This window comes from Mauremys reevesii, linkage group 1 (assembly GCF_016161935.1).
Source record: "Mauremys reevesii isolate NIE-2019 linkage group 1, ASM1616193v1, whole genome shotgun sequence".
Classification (NCBI taxonomy): Eukaryota; Metazoa; Chordata; order Testudines; family Geoemydidae; genus Mauremys; species Mauremys reevesii.
This window is the reverse complement of record NC_052623.1, coordinates 85,237,986-85,256,625: the sequence shown is the minus strand read 5'-3', so window position 1 is coordinate 85,256,625 and position 18,640 is coordinate 85,237,986. Positions and strand designations below refer to the sequence as shown.

At 46.2% G+C, this 18,640-nt stretch overlaps 1 protein-coding gene across 4 annotated transcripts in view; it reads right to left on the bottom strand.

The window, feature by feature from the left end:
- SCEL (sciellin) overlaps positions 1 to 18,640 on the bottom strand; it is a 125,464-nt gene that overhangs the window by 48,549 nt on the left and 58,275 nt on the right. For 3 of the 4 annotated variants that reach the window (XM_039519741.1, XM_039519731.1, XM_039519723.1), the window contains one exon: positions 746 to 818. In XM_039519741.1, coding sequence (XP_039375675.1) covers positions 746 to 818 — 73 coding nt within the window. Of the gene's footprint in view, positions 1 to 745; positions 819 to 13,435; positions 13,463 to 18,640 lie in introns of those variants that run through there. The other variant, XM_039519715.1, reaches the window with a different exon arrangement.

Genomic DNA, 18,640 nt, shown 5'->3' with positions numbered 1-18,640 from the left:
GCATCTGGACATTTATCCCAGCAGAACCCAAACGCCCAACCTTTTGCCATCAGTCTTTTCCTAATCACCATCCATATTTCTCCTTTCTAGGCATTATTACAGACAGGGTTGACAGTAACAAAAATCTTGCCTGATAACCACCAATCAATTATATTTTCTTTCCCTCTGTCCTGTCTTCCCAAGTCCTCTTTCCCCAGTCTCTCCCTCTCCAACAATCTGAAATTACCAGGTGTATTGGGGAGAGGGACAATGTTGCAGGGAGTAAGCCTGCCCCTCCCTTTCTCTCTCTGCAAATCCTTAGCCTGCTCTGCTCACACTGCCTGTTCTCTCTGATTCCCTCAACAGCAGCTGAGCATGTCCCCAACTATGCTGCTCCTTGGTCTCCAGGGTAACCACAGGCAGTAATGAGAGCGGAAGCCATGCTCTATCCCTGCTGTTTCCCTCCCCCACTCCTCCCTTGTGTAGTGCTGGCATTCCCAGCACTTCAGACAGAATGAAAATGCTGATAAGGATCAAGCAGCACTGCTGCCTCCACCTCCCAAACCGGTCCTCACATGCATTGCCTAATCAAATAAATAGTCCGCCATTGTTCTAGGGTGGGCAGCATGCAGTCTGATTTGAAACCGTGTTGAAACAAGAATATGGAGGGCACAATGGCACTTGAATTAGGTTCACATACCGCATACATGCAACGAAAAGGGCTTGTTATGCTTTAAATACCCTGAAAGTAACAGCATCAACATACCACTTTGATTAGGGGATGATTTTCCTATGGTGAAGGTCGACATTTTATTCAGGGATGGATCCTCCTTTGGGATCTAAAAGAAAAAACATTAAAGAACAACACTGTGGTGAGATTAAGAATTAGCCACAAAGACAGTTAGAAATGTTTTGGATGGTGAAACATGCTGTATCTTGGAGGGTTTTAGCTGGTTGTAGTATTAATAGCTAGATTTCAAAAATTAAAAGCATCTTAATAAATACTCACTACAAACCAGAACCTGATCAAGAAATACTTGAGGTCTTCAAGGAGTCATGAAAGCCTCTCAGAGCCAGTGATATCAGTAGAATATGAATTGTCCAAACCTTAATACTAACCGTCTGATACATGAATTCATATAAACAAAAAAATCACATCTCAAATGTTGGGCTGCTGCAAATACTTCAAACTGTTTAATAATTTGAGACGTAATTTATTTAAAACTAAGCTAGCTTTCTACATCAACCAGCTGTAAAGTGTGGAAAATAAGATGCTTGTCCTAAAGGAGAAAGATTCACAGGATACTAGGATTCACAGGTTATTTTATTAGTATGATATTAGTGGGGCCGGGTCAGGATAGTTTGTGTAGGAGGATTTGGATGTTGGAGAAGAGAGAAAAACTGCCATTTCCTTCTGTTACATGTTCTATGTTTTAAGATTTTGGGTTGTTTTTCTTCCCCTTCTCCTCTCTTTTTCCCCTTGCTTCAGTCTTCACTTTCTTTCCTCTTCCCTCTCCAGCTCTCACCTTTATAACCTTTCCTCTTCTCTCTATCACAATCATTCACTCTCTCAGTCCTTTGTCTTCACCTTGATCCCTTCCATTCTGGGACCTGATCTATCACTCGCTTATGCCAGTTTTACACTGAGGTAAGCAAGTAGTGAATCAGGGCCTATATGTGGAGGGGACGTTTGCTGGAGAACTTTATTAGAGGTTTGGTGGCAACATTTTTTTTTCTTCAACATATTCATTAATAATCTGGATGATGGGATGGACTGTACCCTCAGCAAGTTCGCAGATGACATTAAGTTGGGGAGAGAGGTAGATATGCTGGAGGATAGGGATGGGGTCCAGAGTGACCTAGAGAAATTGGAGGATTGGGCCAAAAGAAATCTGATGAGGTTCAACAAGGACAAGTGCAGAGTCCTGCACTTAGGAAGGAAGAATCCCATGCAGTGCTACAGGCTAGGGACCGACTGGCTAAGCAGCAGTTCTGCAGAAAAGGACCTGGGGATTACAGTGGATGAGAAGCTGGATCTGAGTCAACAGTGTGCCCTTGTTGCCAAGAAGGCTAATGTCATATTGGGCTGCATTAGTAGGAGCATTGCCAGCAGACTGAGGGAAGTGATTATTCTCCTCTATTCAGCACTGGTGAGGCCACATCTGGAGTGTTGCGGGGCGGCCAGTTTTGAGTCCCCCACTACAGAAATGATGTGGACAAATTGGAGAGATTCCAGTGGAGAGCAATGAAAATGATTAGGGAGCTGGGGCACATGACTTATGAGGAGAGGCTGAGGGAACTGAGCTTATTTAGTCTGCAGAAGAGAAGAGTGAGGGGGGATTTGATAACAGCCTTCAACTACCTGAAGGGCGATTCCAAAGAGGATGGAGCTCAGCTGTTCTCAGTGATGGCAGATGACAGAACAAGGAGCAATGGTCTCAAGTTGCAGTGGGGGAGGTCCAGGTTTGATATTAGGAAACACTATTTCACTAGGAGGGTGGTGAAGCACTGGAATGGGTTTCCTAGAGAGGTGGTGGAATCTCCATCCTTAGAGGTTTTTAAGGCCTGGCTTGACAAAGCCCTGGCTAGGATGATTTAGTTGGGGTTGGTCCTGCTTTGAGCAGGGGGTTGACCTAGATGACCTCCTGAGGTCTCTTCAACCCTAATCTTCTATATTTCTATGAACATTATATTAGGACAGAGCTAGGGGTGGTCCCTAAGGGTATGTATACTCTGTTGTTGGGACCTTGTCTCGCAGCTCAGGTCGACAGACTCACACTAGTGGGGCTCGGGTTAGCGTGCTAAAAATAACTGTGTAGACCTTGTTTTGACATTTGGACTCGGGCTGGAGCTCAGGCTCTGAAGCTCACCCCATTCCTTAGGCTTCAGAGTCCTAGCTCCAGCCCAAGCCGGAATGCCCACATTGCTATTTTCAGCACGGTAGCATGAGTCTGTCAACCCAGGCGGCGAGACTCACTCCCAATAGTTGTGTAGACGTACCCTCTGGAGCTCGTCAGCTGGCCTGCAGTTACTTCAGGTGTCCAGTCTGCTAGAGCTTACAAAAACCAGGACAAAACAGTTGCCCGTAAGAATGATAAAGAAGTTCCCTGAAAACAAGTGACATATGGTTACCCTACTTATTTATACAATTTGAGATTGATGTGATGGAACAATATAATGCAGAGTGGGATGTGAGAATGACAGGCAAGAGTCAGGGCAAGGGGAAGGAAGAGACTTCAGGGGGAGGTGGTGGGTGACAAAAAGTTCCTCAAGCTTGGAAAAAAATACTAAGGGCAACCCTGACAGTGTATTATTTAAAATTCATGAAAAGTAGCACTGACAAGAAATTGCATTTTTACTGCATTTTTACTTTTTCAACTGAGCTTTGCAAAGTCATTCAGTGAAAACGCTCAAGATTCCTGGCTTCATAATAATAATCAAAACAGCCAAGACTTTGATTAAAGCAAATGGGAATATTTAACAAGGTATTTGTAAAGACAAAAATCAAGTCTGAGTCAGAATATCTTTAAAACTTTCCTACACCCTTAATATCTCACAAATTAGTAAGGAATCTAAATTCCAACATGCTGATATTAAATCATAACAACACCCTTTCCCTCTTGACTTGTCTGTTGGTACAAAGCATGCACTGGCACTCTGTAATGTACAAAATATGTGATTGCATTATTTAGTCCCCACCCAATAAAAATATGTTCAAGGCTCTGGTAAACCTATCTGATTCTGTAATAACTCATGAAATATCCTTTAAAAATTCTGCCAACACATTAAGGCGAGATATCTGAATTATTCCAAAGACATTCAGTGTAAGTTATCATACAAGCATCACTAGTTAGCAATGAGGTTTTTTTGCATAATTTAGGGTACCTACATTGCTATAATCACATGAAAAGCAAGAACACAAGACAGACTCTGATTTAAAAACACACACACTGTGGCAACAGCTGACCATCTATTGCTCTTCATTTCATCCAATACTTGAATAATAGTAGGAAGTTTGACATTTTGACAAGTTTAACAAGCAATCAACTCTGGCAATGGCTTCTTCTGGGATAGCCCAGTTGTTTCTACTGAAAGGGATTGGGTTTATTTTCCAATAAAGATTTTTTTTTTAAAGGCAGTTAACCTTTGAAAGCTGAGCATCTCTTTAGGAAAATGAAATCAACTATGGCCCCAACGATCTCAACATGATCTCGGAAAGGCCTATCCTTCTTAATTTTATAGATCTTCCATGATGTCAGGGTAATGCTGATGTAGGTCTTCATAATATGATACCCTTTCTTTTCCTACATGCTTTGATAAGCAGTGAAATAGTTAACAGTGTTGACTCTTAGAGTAGCATTATTGTTATCTGTATAGACTGAATGGGGCAGTTCATTTCAGAACTGTTGTTTCAGGCTCCCAGTGGCTGCAGTTCGCCATTCCCAGCCAATGGGAGCTGCGGGAAGCGACGGCCTGCAGACAGTCAACATCAGCAAAATGTCTCATGACCCGCCATCAGATTACCCCAATGGGCAGCATGCAGCCCGCGGGTCATAGGTTGCCCACCACTGTATTAAAGGTTACAATGCAATATAAGATTTTTCTGCTCTCTCTCCAGCTTAGTCAATCAGCAACACAGGAGTCAGTTATTGCGTACAGCTACATTTCAAGTAGGTGTAGTTTCCAGCTCCATACCCATGCTAGCTTTGATCGAGCTAGTACACCAAAAACACAAGTGTAGTTGCGGCAGCATAGGTGGTGGGATGGGCTAGTTGCCCAGGAAAGTACCTATGGTCCCGGGCGGAATTATACTCAGGCAGCTAGCCCAAGCCGCAGCCCATGCTGCCACAGCTACACTCCTATTTTTAGCACCCTCGTTCCATCAAAGCTAATGTACATACACCTACTCTGTTTCATTCCCAACAAGTGAAGAGGAATGCAAATTAATTTGAACAAGTGAACCTTTATGGACTACTCTGTCCATGTAGCTGAGTTCCTCCCAGCCTAACTCCCTGGTGTTCCCTATTCCATCCGTGTCTGTCAATAACCATCTCTCCAGGGAACATTGACCCTCTGACTTCATGACACACCTTCCCTCTGTCACAAACATTTTAACATAAACACTAAAAACAAATAATTGATGCCCAAGCCCCACCCCATGTCCCTTCAATGAGATCTTGCTAGCACATTGCCAAGTTGGTGTCTTGTCTTTACGACAGACTCAGCTGGTTACAGAGTCTTTGAGATAGCTTGGTCTCCTCAACAGACAACCACACTGGGAGAGAGCTATCTCTGTCTTTGTCACTTGTCTCCTAGTCTGGCAAACTCTCTCTCTGAGGAGTCTCCTCCCTCCTTGTAGGATTGGCTTTGGGATGGTTCTCTATCTCTCCATTCAGTGACGATCTCTGTGTCTCTGCAGGCACTCTCTGGGTGTTGTATCTGCTGACTTATAAGAGTCTTCTGTTCCTTCAGATCACTTGTCCCTCTTGCATAGATGCCTCATATGACCTGGATGCCTCTGCAGTCCTCACACCTTCTTTAGTCCACCCCTTTTGGTGTCTCTCTAAATGGTTAGATTTTCACAGGAGTGCCTGTCTCCAGGGCCAGTAGGTCCTTGGCTGACCTGTCATACTCTACTGCCTACTTTCTTTGATTATTGGCCATCTATTCTCTGAGGTATCTCCATCCTTCTGTCTGCAATAGGTAGCAGGGTTTTGGTCCTTCATCCCATCAGTGCTTGCGCAGGACTTTTTTGGCCATCTCACCATTACTCTGTGGGTATGCTAGGGAGGAGTTGTGGTGGCCAAACTCCCATACAAGCACAAACTCCTTGAATTCTTCCAAGGCAAATTGGGGTCTGTTGTCAATGACTACAGTGTTCAGAATGCCAGATCTTGCAAAGTGGGCCTTCAGTTTGCCAATAACCAGGGGCGGCTCTAGACCCCAGCGCGCCAAGCAGGCGCTTGGGGCGGCCATTTCCCGGGTGGGCGGCATTTGGCTCCGGTGGAGCTCCCGCCGTCATGCCTGCGGCAGGTCCACCGGAGCCCGGGCCGATCGGACCGGCCGCAGGCGAGACTGCGGCGGGTCCCCTCTTCCGCGGCTCCGGGTGAGCTTCCGCAGGCATGACTGCGGCAGGTCCGCTCGTCCCGGGCTCCGGTGGACCTGCCGCAGGCACGTCGGCAGGAGCTCAACCGGAGCCGCGGGAAGAGGGGACCCGCCGCGGGACCGGGGAAGGGCGGCGCAGCGCTCCGCGCTGCTTGGGGCAGCGTGATCTCTAGAGCCGCACCTGCCAATCACCGACTTGCTTCTTTTCTCAGGCAGGGCATTGACCTCCCAGAAGTTTTGAGTAGAATTCACTGTAACCAAGTACTGGTTTTCCTTGAAGGTAAATAAGTCCACTCCCACCTTTTCCTATGGTCAGATAGGCAGCTCACGTGGGTTCTTTCTACTGGTGGTTATCACACAGCTAACAGGTATCATACCCTATTAACAAGGAGTCCAGTTGTGTATTCATTAATGGCCAGTAAACATGCTTTCAAGCCCAACTAAAACAGCTGTTAATGCCCAGGTGTGGTACGTATTTTTTCCATGAAAAACGAGGCAAGAAAAACAACTCTGCCCTCGAAATATGATTCCATTCCATCCACTCAGCACATATTTATTTTGAAAATATGGTTCTGCCCCTGCCAGTGCTTGGTTTTTGTCTTCTGGTCACTCTCATAATATTGCTTTCTTGACTGCCTGCAGTCATAGATGTCCTTTTCCATAGCCTCTTTGATTTCCATCAGCTTTGCTGTTGAAACTGGGTGGTAGTGGGAGCTAGCATGTTAATGGATTCAATGCCTTCATCCCTTTCCCCCAACTTACTCATGCAGGGTATATATGCACTGCTCAAGGTGTCAGCTAACGTCAATAATTGCCCTGGACAATATTGGATCTCTACCTGGCAGCACTAGAGGTGCATCAACATACACTACAATCTCTTTGGAGCACTGAGAAGGGGCTTTGCCATGATTGTCTCTAGGAGTTTGTAGTTTGATTGCACTATTACTAGCTGACCACAGAAGTAGTCTGGCTGGCCAGTCTTTAGCCAGGGTCCAACATGCAGAACCCAAAGCAGTTGGTTTCTTTGTCTCCTCACATGAAGGATACCAAAATCTCTCTCTCTCTCTCCTTATATCTACCAAAGTTCAATGACCTTGTTTCAGGAGGCAGGAAGGTTTCCTGGAGCTGCAGCTTCCATCTCCCACTCCCCCTCCCCCCTACAGAGAGTGTTAAGTGGCCCTCCCCCACCCTCGTTTGTCAGATGGCTTTGTCTACCTGGCATATAAATGTAATTTCATTGTCTCTTCCTGCTTAATTTACATTGAAGACACATTCAAGCAGGCAGAACCACATTCCTTTGTCTAGGATGGGTAACTTAAGACCACCCTTACTTACACCTCTTAAGAACATGTGAAGAAATATAAATATGTGCTGGAAACATCACCCATACATACACCACACAATAATATTAATAATCAGCCAGTTTGCCTATGATATCTTAACATGACTGATGATAGCAGTGAGTTGGGGTACACTGAGCTGGCCTGGCCAGCTGTGGCTCACTACTACATTCCAGAGACCCCCTTCCCCTCTGGCACTGGGACGCTATTAGGGTCACAATCACACTGGAGTATCAGTGGCTCTCCCGGCTGGTAGTACTTCTGGGCAGGGACATCCATTATCATTTGTTTCAGTGTGTCAAATGCTTCCTGTTGGGGACCTACCCAGTCCCTCTCAACATCCTGTCTTGAGAACTGACATATGGGTTCTGTTACCACAGCCACTTGTGGACAGATCTTGGACAGAAAATTTATCATTCTCATGAAGTGCTGTAACCCTTTCACATCCACTGGAGCTGACATGTCTCTGACTGCCTTGATCTCGTTGGGATCTGCTTTCAGTTCCTCCGCTGTGAGCACATGTCCAATGTATGTCACCTCATGCTGTTTGAGTTGCATTATTTCTGGACTGAATGTTATGCTCTTGTCCCTGTATCAGTGTAGAAAACCTTGTAATTTTCTGTCTTTTCAATCCTGGGTCAGTGACTCTGGGTCTATGCAGATGCATAATTTGCCTGACTGTCCTCTCTGGGTGCAATGATACCCCTGCTCTGCAAACTTTTGAGCTATTTGTGTATTGGTTTTCATAGTGCCACCAGAATGTCCTTAGTGGTAAGCACACAGGTTTGACTGTCAGGTTACTTCCCAGCACAGCTTTCCTTTGGGGCACCTGTCACCTTTGAAAACATCCCCATATGCTTTTAAAATTGTCTCCATTGTCCATGGAACTCCCTTTTTGCTTCTTGTACTGCAGCTTTAAAATTCTGATACTGCATCCTGATCAGATCCATGGCACGTATGGCCAAGAGGGATCTGTGGTGCTTACTATCCACCACCACAAACTTCAGTCAGTACTGTCTGTTATTTTTCAGATTAGTTACTATGAGGTCAAATTTTCTTACGGGCTGCATTATGCTCTCATTGTACATTATTAGATTGTGCCTGAGCAATCACATTGCAAGAGGCCCTGCTATCCAGCTGAAATCACATGGGGGATTTCCCTATTAATATTGTTGCAGCGTTGTCTCTTGTTGCTTCCCTGTCCCATTAGTCTGAATTTGATATGCTCTCAGACTCAAGATGTCATTACCACTATCTAATGTGCCATCCCTATCTTGTACAAGTCTGACTGAATCATGCTGGGACCTTCCTCTGCTCTTAAACATGCTATTAAAATGGTTCAACTTTCCACATTCCTACCAATGCCATCCTTCCTTCATGGCACTTCCTATGGCTCCTCTCCTTTGCTGTCATCTCACTGCATCCATTTCTGGGGGGGCTTTCATCCTCTCTCTTGAGGCTTCCGCTGTATGCCCCATGTCTAGGCTTTGGTCTAATGTGAGATCACCTTCCTGGAGTAGCTGCTCCTTCAGGTGGTGATCCCAAGTGCCACAGACTACCTTGTCCTGGATGAGGGAGTCTGTCAAGTCCCCAAAATGGTATGTAGCAGACAGTGTCCATAAGGCAGTAGCACAGAGGTGTATCCCTTCCTCTTCAGATTGGTCTCTCGTGAAAAACCAGTGTCACTCCATAGTTTCCTTCTGCTTTGGGGAACAATATGTCCTCATGGCTCCTAGCACTACTGTGAGGCTTGAGGCTATGGTGAGCTTCAAAGTGCTGCAGATCTCTTTGCCCTTTTTTCCCAATAAGGTAAAGTAACAGTTTTATTTTCCTGCTGTTGCCATCCTCTTGTATGGCCAGGTGTAGATACCACCTTGTTCCACCAGTCCATTGCTGGGTGAGGTCTCTGTCTCAAAAATCCAACATTCCAAGGTTCTTCACACCCAGTTCCATGACTTATGCTGCCAGCTGCTGCACTTCAGAAAACTCCCAGCTCAGATACTACCACCATGTTTCATTTGCAATGAGTGAAGCTAAATGCAGGTAAGTTGAACAAGTGAAACTTTAGTAAACCCTGTGGACCATCCTACTCATGTCATAAGTTGCTCCCTGCCTAACTCTCTGCATTCCATGTTCCACTGATGTCTCATCAATAATAATTTCTCCAGGGAACATTGACCTTCTGACTTCAATTCTGCTTATCATGATACATACCCAACCTGGAAATTACACCTCCAGCTCCAGGATAGATGTACCTTTAGAATCCAGACTCTTAATAGTGTGGAGGAGATCGAGCCTAAAGAGACAACATTTGCCACAGAGAGACTATTCAACTTGGCCTTCACCAGTGTGAACCATAGATGATAGAAGTGAGGGAAGCTGAAGTCCTCCTTTAGTCTCCCCTTTCCAGTGACGAAGAATTGGAGACATCACGTTACTCTGAAGTAATTCTATGGGTCTTTTGAGCATAGTTTAGAGGACATCAGAAAGAATTTTTGAAAAACTAAGTCAAAGTGAGAAAAAGAATTTCTGCCCAACTTCAGTGTAGCAGTAAATTAAGTATCAGATGTTCACAATAAGATTTCAACCAGCAGAGCAGAACTACTCAAACAGGAAAAACACCAGCACTACACAACTGGAATGCAGTTCCAATGAAATTCAAGCTTAAAAACAACTCCAGGATTTTTTAAATGAAAATGAAAACAGCCCCAGCAGGCCAATAAGCAGCCTCCAATGAGTTAAAAAAAAAAAAAGTACTGCTGGACTCAGAAACCCTCAAAATGCTTAGAAATATCTCTCTCTTCTCCCTCATAGAGGAAATATCTCTCCCTTCTCCGCCAATAAAATCACAAAGAAATGCAGGCAAAACTTCAAAATGACCCCATCTGAGTACAAAAACAGCCATAGCAAAGCCCAAAAGCCACTCCAAGCAGCTAGGTAATCACTCTCAGACCAGCGACAACAAACTGCCCTCTGCTGCAACCCTTCAGGCAGCATAGAGGCCCTGACACTTCCACATCTGCTCCCCACAGAGGGTGGAATCTGCCTTAGTGCAGACAGCCAATAGAAGACTTGTGCACCACTTCACTCCTCAAAATAGGGCTGAAGTGATTCCTAGGCCTCGTCTACAGCTGGCGTGAACAAAGCCAACTTCCAACCCAGAATATGGATGGTCAAGTCTTCTTGCACATAAACAAATGTAATCACACATCACGTGTATGCAACACTTTTCCAAATCCCTCATTTGAAAATGTTCATAATACAAGTAATCTAAATCAGGTTCACATTTCTCCATGTCAAATTGTACTTACAAGAAAGTTTTTCTGTTCTTTAGCATCTAGATATGATAATGATTAGGTGCTTATTTATAAATACTTTTATTAGAGTTTTTTTTTTTTTTTGCTTTTAATGGGCAAGTTTTCAGTTTCCATCTTTAAGGTACTGCACAGCAATACACCATGTAATGAGCATGTCACCATACACAAAGCAGGGAGGAGGAAATGTGGCTTCTTACTAAAAGCTTAATGTGGGGTACACACTTCGCACATAAAAAGTGGATGTCAGTTGTGTTTGTGGTGCAGTTTCCAGTTTGCAGAGGATAGCCATTGCCTTGTTAAATCCATGGTACGCCCACATCTCGAATACTGTGTACAGATGTGGTCTCCTCACCTCAAAAAAGATATTCTAGCACTAGAAAAGGTTCAGAAAAGAGCAACTAAAATGATTAGGGGTTTAGAGAGGGTCCCATATGAGGAAAGATTAAAGAGGCTAGGACTCTTCAGTTTGGAAAAGAGGAGACTAAGGGGGGACATGATAGAGGTATATAAAATCATGAGTGATGTTGAGAAAGTGGATAAGGAAAAGTTATTTACTTATTCCCATAATACAAGAACTAGGGGTCACCAAATGAAATTAATAGGCAGCAGGTTTAAAACAAATAAAAGGAAGTTCTTCTTCACGCAGCGCACAGTCAACTTGTGGAACTCCTTACCTGAGGAGGTTGTGAAGGCTAGGACTATAACAATGTTTAAAAGGGGACTGGATAAATTCATGGTGGCTAAGTCCATAAATGGCTATTAACCAGGATGGGTAAGAATGGTGTCCCTAGCCTCTGTTCGTCAGAGGATGGAGATGGATGGCAGGAGAGAGATCACTTGATCATTGCCTGTTAGGTTCACTCCCTCAGGGGCACCTGGCATTGGCCACTGTCGGTAGACAGATACTGGGCTAGATGGACCTTGGTCTGACCCGGTACGGCCTTTCTTATGTTCTTATGTTCTTGTTTAAAAAAAAGATTCACGGCCTCTCCTGTCACCTTTCTTCTCATGTGACTATGGGCTTTGTAGCAGGATGGTTACTCTGCTCCTGCCCTTCGGGGCTTAAAACAGCCCTGGGGGAAGGTTGTGGCTGGGAGCTGCTAAGATGGGCTGATTGGGAAGTGGCTGCAGCTGGGCCACACCCCAATCAAGCCACAGCTGGCCTGTATAAAGAGGCTGAGAGCCAGAAACTCAAGAGTCTTCCTCTGCCTGTAAAGGGAAAAGGGCCTGACTGCAGGGAGCTAGAGACAGGGTACCTGAGTGGAGCAGGGCTGGGGAAAGGCTGGGGAGCTCCAGCCTGGAAAGCCCCAGGCTGTGGCCTAGCATTGGGCCAAATAGGTACTGGGGGTTGCAGAGGGCAGCCTGGGGTAGGCTAAGGCAGCAAGTCCAAACCCAACCTTGCCAGTGATGAGTAGGCTGATACTGCAGTCTGCCCCAGGGTGTGGGGCTAAATGATGACTGGCAGTAGCCTTATACTGAGGTTAGGTGGGACTAGTGGGTGGGGGTTCCCCAGGGAGGGGAGACCCTAAGACTGAGAGGATTACTGCTAGGGAGCAGCACTCCAGGTAAAAGGGCACCAGGTCCAGGGAGGGACACAGGGGGCCAGAGGATAGGTGGATCACTGGCCTGCAGAGGGCGCTCTGGAGCTGGAATGGGCTAATTCCCACAAGTCATCAGCAGGAGGCGCCACAGGGGTGAGTCTGCTCGTCTACAGGCTTGTCTAAACATGAAAGTTCATTCAGAATAAGCAAAAAGAACAGGAGTACTTGTGGCACCTTAGAGACTAACAAATGTATTTGAGCATAAGCTTTCATGGGCTAAAACCCACTTCATCGGATGCATAGAATGGAACACACAGAAAGAAGATACTTATACATACAGAGAACATGAAAAGGTGGGAGTAGCCATACCAACTGTAAGAGGCCAATCAACTGAGATGAGCTATCATCAGCAGGAGAGAGGAAAAAAACCTTTGAAGTGATATCTCCTGCTGATGATAGCTCATCTCAGTTGATTGGCCTCTTACAGTTGGTATGGCTACTCCCACCTTTTCATGTTCTCTGTATGTATAAGTATCTTCTTTCTGTGTGTTCCATTCTCTGCATCCGATGAAGTGGGTTTTAGCCCATGAAAGCTTATGCTCAAATACATTTGTTAGTCTCTAAGGTGCCACAAGTACTCCTGTTCTTTTTGCGGATACAGACTAACATGACTGCTACTCTGAAACCATTCAGAATAAGAGTAGGTGAATTTAAAATTGATTAAATATTCTTGATTAACTTCCTCTATGGACACTCTTTATTCCAAAATACATTGGGAATAGAAAGACCTCCAGGAATTTTTCCTGGAGGTACTCGGTAATCCTCTGCCAAAAGTTCAGTGGCAAAGCAGCTTTGTTTCTTCCCCCATTGTAGGAAACTTTCCTGTGCCATTCAGCAATCACTTGTGCAGGGACCAAAGCAGCACATAGGCAAGTAACATAGGGACCAGGGCAGGAGCCACAAGTATGTAGTAGATGTACCCTCATTTCCCTGCTTACCCTTAGCAGTGACATATCTGCTAGAATGACTGCTGCCTGTGGAAGTGTGGGAAAATTTAAGAATTTTTTCCCTAGTTGGCTGCATCACAACCCTTGCAGAGTGAGTGCTCTTTTCCCCATGTGGAGCACCCCCGTTTCCCCCCGCCAACACTCACCATGCTTTCAGTGTTCGTAAAGATGTGTGGTTGCCAAGGGTCAGTGAGAAAGTGATTGTTATGTTGCAAAAGGTGTATTTTACTGAACAGTTTCAATGCTGTGCCTGAATTTAACAATCATGCCTCTGTGCATTGTTCTTTGTGCTTCGGCAGATGTGGCCTTCAGGAACACCCCATACACACCGGCCGAGCGTCTCTGCCAGATAAGAAAGTGCGCAAGATGGAGCAAAGAAGAGGTGCTGCACTACTGTAATGCAAAGAAAAGAAGTTCTGGGAAGCCGAAAGGCAGGACAGAAAAGAAAAGAGTTTGTTAAGGACATTACTGAGTGGATGATTGGAGTAATGGAGGAGCAAATGCAGATGCTGAAGTCCTTAATAATGCTGCAGACTGAGCAGATGCATGCCCGCCCTCCCCTGCAGCACATTCAGAACTCTTTTCCATGCCCCACCCCCAACTCCATCCTTTCCACTTTCCAGGATTTCTTGGTTTTCTCTTCACTCCACCCCCTTGGACAACTTTCACCATGATAGCTGGACCTACACAGAGCCTTGAAAGTCTGCTCTTTCCTGGTACCTCCTTTCCCACCAATCATCTTTATGTGTGTTGTTTCTTGTGCAATAAAAGCAAAGTTTTTTTTACTGGTAACTCATCTTTATTTGTTTCCTACAAATTGAGATTAGCAGGCACTACCAATACATGCACAGGCAGTTTATTCATGTGCTTGCTGGAAGTAAGGCCCCAAATGTCACCGTTCCTTCCTAGGAAAACTACATGTAATGTAACATTGCAGCACCAATCAGAGAGATACATTACTGGTTCTCATTTTCAAAGTGTTGCTTCAAAGCCTCCCTGGTTCGAATTGCCCCACTCTGGGCTCCTCTGATAGCCCTGGTATCTGGATCCTCAAAATCAGCAGCCAGGCAGCCTGCCTCAACACTCTACCCCTGACCAAACCTTTCACCCTTAGCTTCACAAAGACTATGCAACACATAACACGTGACTATGACCATGGGAATATTATCCACATTAAGGTCTAACCTGCAGGTTTTCTGCCGCCCCAATCGGCGGCACTTTGGCGGCAGCTCACTCACACCACTCCATTCTTCAGCAGCAGTTCACTCCCTCTCTTCCTCTTCAGCGGCACTTCGGCAGCAGCTCAAAGAGGAAGAGAGGGACTGAGGGACCCGCCGCCGAATTACTGTCGAAGACCCAGACAGGCCACCCCAATAGCGGACAGAGTGCCGCCCCTTTGTACTGGCTGCCCCAAGCACTTGCTTCCTTAGCTGGTGCCTGGAGCCAGCCCTGGTAACATGGCATGAAAGCATTGCCAGCGTGCCTTTAATCTGCCAAGGCACATTCAACTGTCATCCAGCACCTACTCAGCCTGTTGTTGAACTGCTTCTTACTGCTGTCCAGGTGTCCTGTGTAAGGTTGCATGAGCCATGGCTGTAAGGGGCAAGCCGGGCCTTCCAGGATCACTATGGGCATTTCAATATTCCCCACTGTAATCTTCTGGTTTGCAAAGAAAGTCCCTGCTTGTAGCTTTCTATACAGGCCAGTGTTCCTGAAGTTGCATGCATCATTCACCTTCCCAGACCATGCCACGTTAATGTCAGTGAAACGCCCACAGTGATCCACACATGCCTGCAACACCTGGAGAAGTACCCCTTCCTATTAATGTACTCTGTCGCAAGGTGGTCTGGTGCCAAAATTGGAGCATGTGTGCCATCTATCACCCCGCCACAGTTAGGGAAACCCATTTCTGCAAAGCCATCCACTATTTCACACACATTTCCTAGAGTCACTGTCCTTCTTAGCAGGATGTGATTAATTGCCCTGCACACTTGCATTAATGAAGCCCCAACGGTCAACTTCCCCACTCCAAATTGATTCACGACCGACCGGTAGCAGTCTGGAGTCACCAGCTTCTACACAGTGTTTGCTACATGCTTCTCTACCGATAGGGCAGCTCTCATTCTGGTGCCCTTGCACCGCAGTGCTAGGGCGCATGGGTGGCAAGTTTGTAGAAATTTTGGTGGTGCCCAGAACCCGCCCCCCAACTCCGCCCCCCCAAACTCTGCCCCCACCTGCCTAAGGCTCTGGGCGGGGTTTCGGGGGGAGGTATGGGGTGCAGGTCCTGGTCTGGGGATTAGGGTGCAGGAGGGCTGCAGGCTTTGGGATGGAGTTTGGGTGCAGGCTCTGGGCTGTGGGTGGGGGTGTAGGAAGGGGTGAAGGGTGAAGGCTCTGGGAGCGAGTTTGGGTGCTGGGTGCAGGCTCTGGGCTGGGGCAGTGGGTGGGTGTGCAGGAGGGGCTGAGGGGTGCAGGCTTTGGGACGGAGTTTGGGTGCAGGCTCTGGGCTGGGGGTGGGGGCATAGGAAGGGGTGAGGGGTGCAGGCTCTGGGAAGGAGTTTGGGGGTGGGAAGGGGTGTATGGGAAGGGGGAGGGGATGCAGGCTCTGGGAGGGAGTTTGGGGATAGGAGGGAGTGCAGGGGTGAGGGCTGTGGGGCTGAGGATGAGGGGTTCATGATGTGGGGGGGCTCAGGGCTAGGGCAGAGGGTTGGGGTGTGGGGGGATGAGGGCTCTGGCTGGGGATGAGGATTAGGGTGCAAGGGGATGAGGGGTCTGGCTGGGGCTGAGGATTAGGGTGCGGGGGGATGAGGGCTCTGGCTGGGAACGAGGATAAGGGTGCAAGGGGATGAGGGCTCTGGCTGGGGATGAGGGGTTTGGGGCATTGGGGAGGCTCAGGGCTAGGGCGGAAGCACAGGGTAAGGGCAGCCTGCCCTGCCATTAGTGAATGGTGGGCGCTAGGACCCTGGGGCAGCAGACAGCAGTTCTGCCGGGAGCCGATCTCTGGCGGCAGAAGCAGGCAGGGGACGGGCGTGCGCTGCTTTCTGTCAGGCAGGGACGCCGCGTGGCGGGGTGGGGGATACGCAGGGGGTAGTGGTGTCAGGCGGGGGCTGGGACCTGCTCCAGTCAGGGACGCGGCGGGGCAGGGGGGGAGGCCTGCGGGGGCCGGGGCCTGATCCAGGCAGGGCCGGAGCAGAGACCCAGCTCCAAATATTGCTGGAGCAGGGCACCCGGCCCTGAATATTCCTGGAGCCTGGGCACCGCAAACATATATAACCTGCCGCCTATGCTAGGGCGAGCTCTGCACTCAGTTCCAGGAAGCTGGTTTTCTACATCCAAAAGTTCTGTAGACACTGCTTGTCATCCCATACCTGCATGACGATACGATCCCAACATTCAGTGCTTGTTTCCTGAGCCCAAAAGCAACATCTATCCTTTGCAGCTGTTCTGTGAATGCCAAAAGCAATCTAAAGTTGCTCCCATCTATATCACACAGCGTATCAGGCAACTGGGAGTCTTCTCCAATTAGGAACTTCACAATTAACTGCATTGCCATCCGTGATGTCTTCAGGACAGTTATCCGCAAAAAGAACAGAAGTACTTGTGGCACCTTAGAGACTAACAAATTTATTTCAGCATAAGCTTTCGTGGGCTACAGCTCACTTCTTCGGATGCATAGAATGGAACATGCATCCGAAGAAGTGAGCTGTAGCCCACGAAAGCTTATGCTGAAATAAATTTTAGTCTCTAAGGTGCCACAAGTACTCCTGTTCTTTTTGCAGATACAGACTAACACAGCTGCTACTCTGAAATATGACGGTTATCAGATCACAGGAGAGCAGTGTGGGATACTTCTCTTCTCACAAAGATGCAGGGTGCACAAAGAAGATCCAGTGAAAAATGCCATGAAAGATAGCCAGAAGCCCATGGAGTGCTAGGACAGAAAGCAATGCATCATGGGACATTGAGCCCAGTCCCAAGATGCACTGCGATCCACTCCGCCTTCCCACAACACCTAGCAATAGAAGGTGTCGAGCTGGACTGTGGGATAGGTACCCACAGTGCATTGCTCTCACTGTCAATGATAGTGCCCCAACTGTAGTCACGCTCTGCCGACAGAGGGAGCGAGTATGAACATGACATTCCAATTTTTATTATGCTGATTTTTGAGTGTTGACCTTTTGTCGACCGAACTTGGTAGTGTAGATAAGGCCTGAGTCAGAGTTCCAGCTTTTCAGCTGGGATCCTGCACAAGGGGGGTGCTGATCAGGTGCTATTTTCCTCAATCAATTATCAGAGCAGCACTTTGCCTACAATTCTGAAATAGAGACAAGGAGACTAAAAGTAGGGAAATTCAGTTGCTAAGTAAACACAATACCTAGCACATTGTTGTGCCTAACAAATAAACACGCACAGTTAAATTCCACCCTCATTTACACCCTTGAGAAATTGACTCACAATTTTTTTAATCCCCAATTGGAGTTTACCTAGCAAGGGCTAACTATTTTAAGTGTCCTTATTGTTGAGAGCCACACTTCAAAGTAGCCACACACATTTTACACAAATTTAAATGGAAAACGACTCCCAGGCTGAAAATTTCTTCTCAAGACTCAGGCTATAGCAACATTGTTACAGCACAGTTGAAAAAATAGGTCAGTGTACTTTACAGGATATTTTAACATTTAGATTGGGCTGAGGGGCTGCTCGTAACTTTAAGAAAGGTCATTAATATCCCATATATCTGAATTACAGGAAAAATTACAAGTTAAAAAGGAAAAAGTTTACCCAAAGAGCATATGAGTGTAAGACAGAAATAAGTTGTCAATCCACAGCACAGAGAGCTACCAAAACTGGTTTTTCAGGACATGGGTGGAGAAGATTCTGTTTTGAAAGAAATTATGGTAAGCTTTGAAATTGTCACTAGTGCAAAAATCACCCTACAAGGTCAGAACTGACTTTTATGCACCTTGTTTTCCCTAAGAAATGTATGAAAGATGAATTTTAAAATAATTCTTTTGCATACAGTGCAGCAGGGTTTTTTTCAATTGTATAACTTTTATTGCAACCTCTCCTCCTTTCATCTCTGACATATTTTAAGTGACGAAACTAAATGCCTTGTTGCCCGTAAGCATATGTTTCATTTCATGATGCACTAAAATGACCGTCTTCTATCAAAACAGTTGTTTTACTACTTTATACAAACTATGCAAGCGTGTTAGTATCTTCTAGATACTTTACTGATAATTTATCCCTAAAAGGCTAACTACTGATGAGGTTTTCAGCATTCACCATAAGTTCAAATAAATGAGATCTGTTTATTTTATCACCTCTATTTCCTGTGATATTTTCATTTTAAA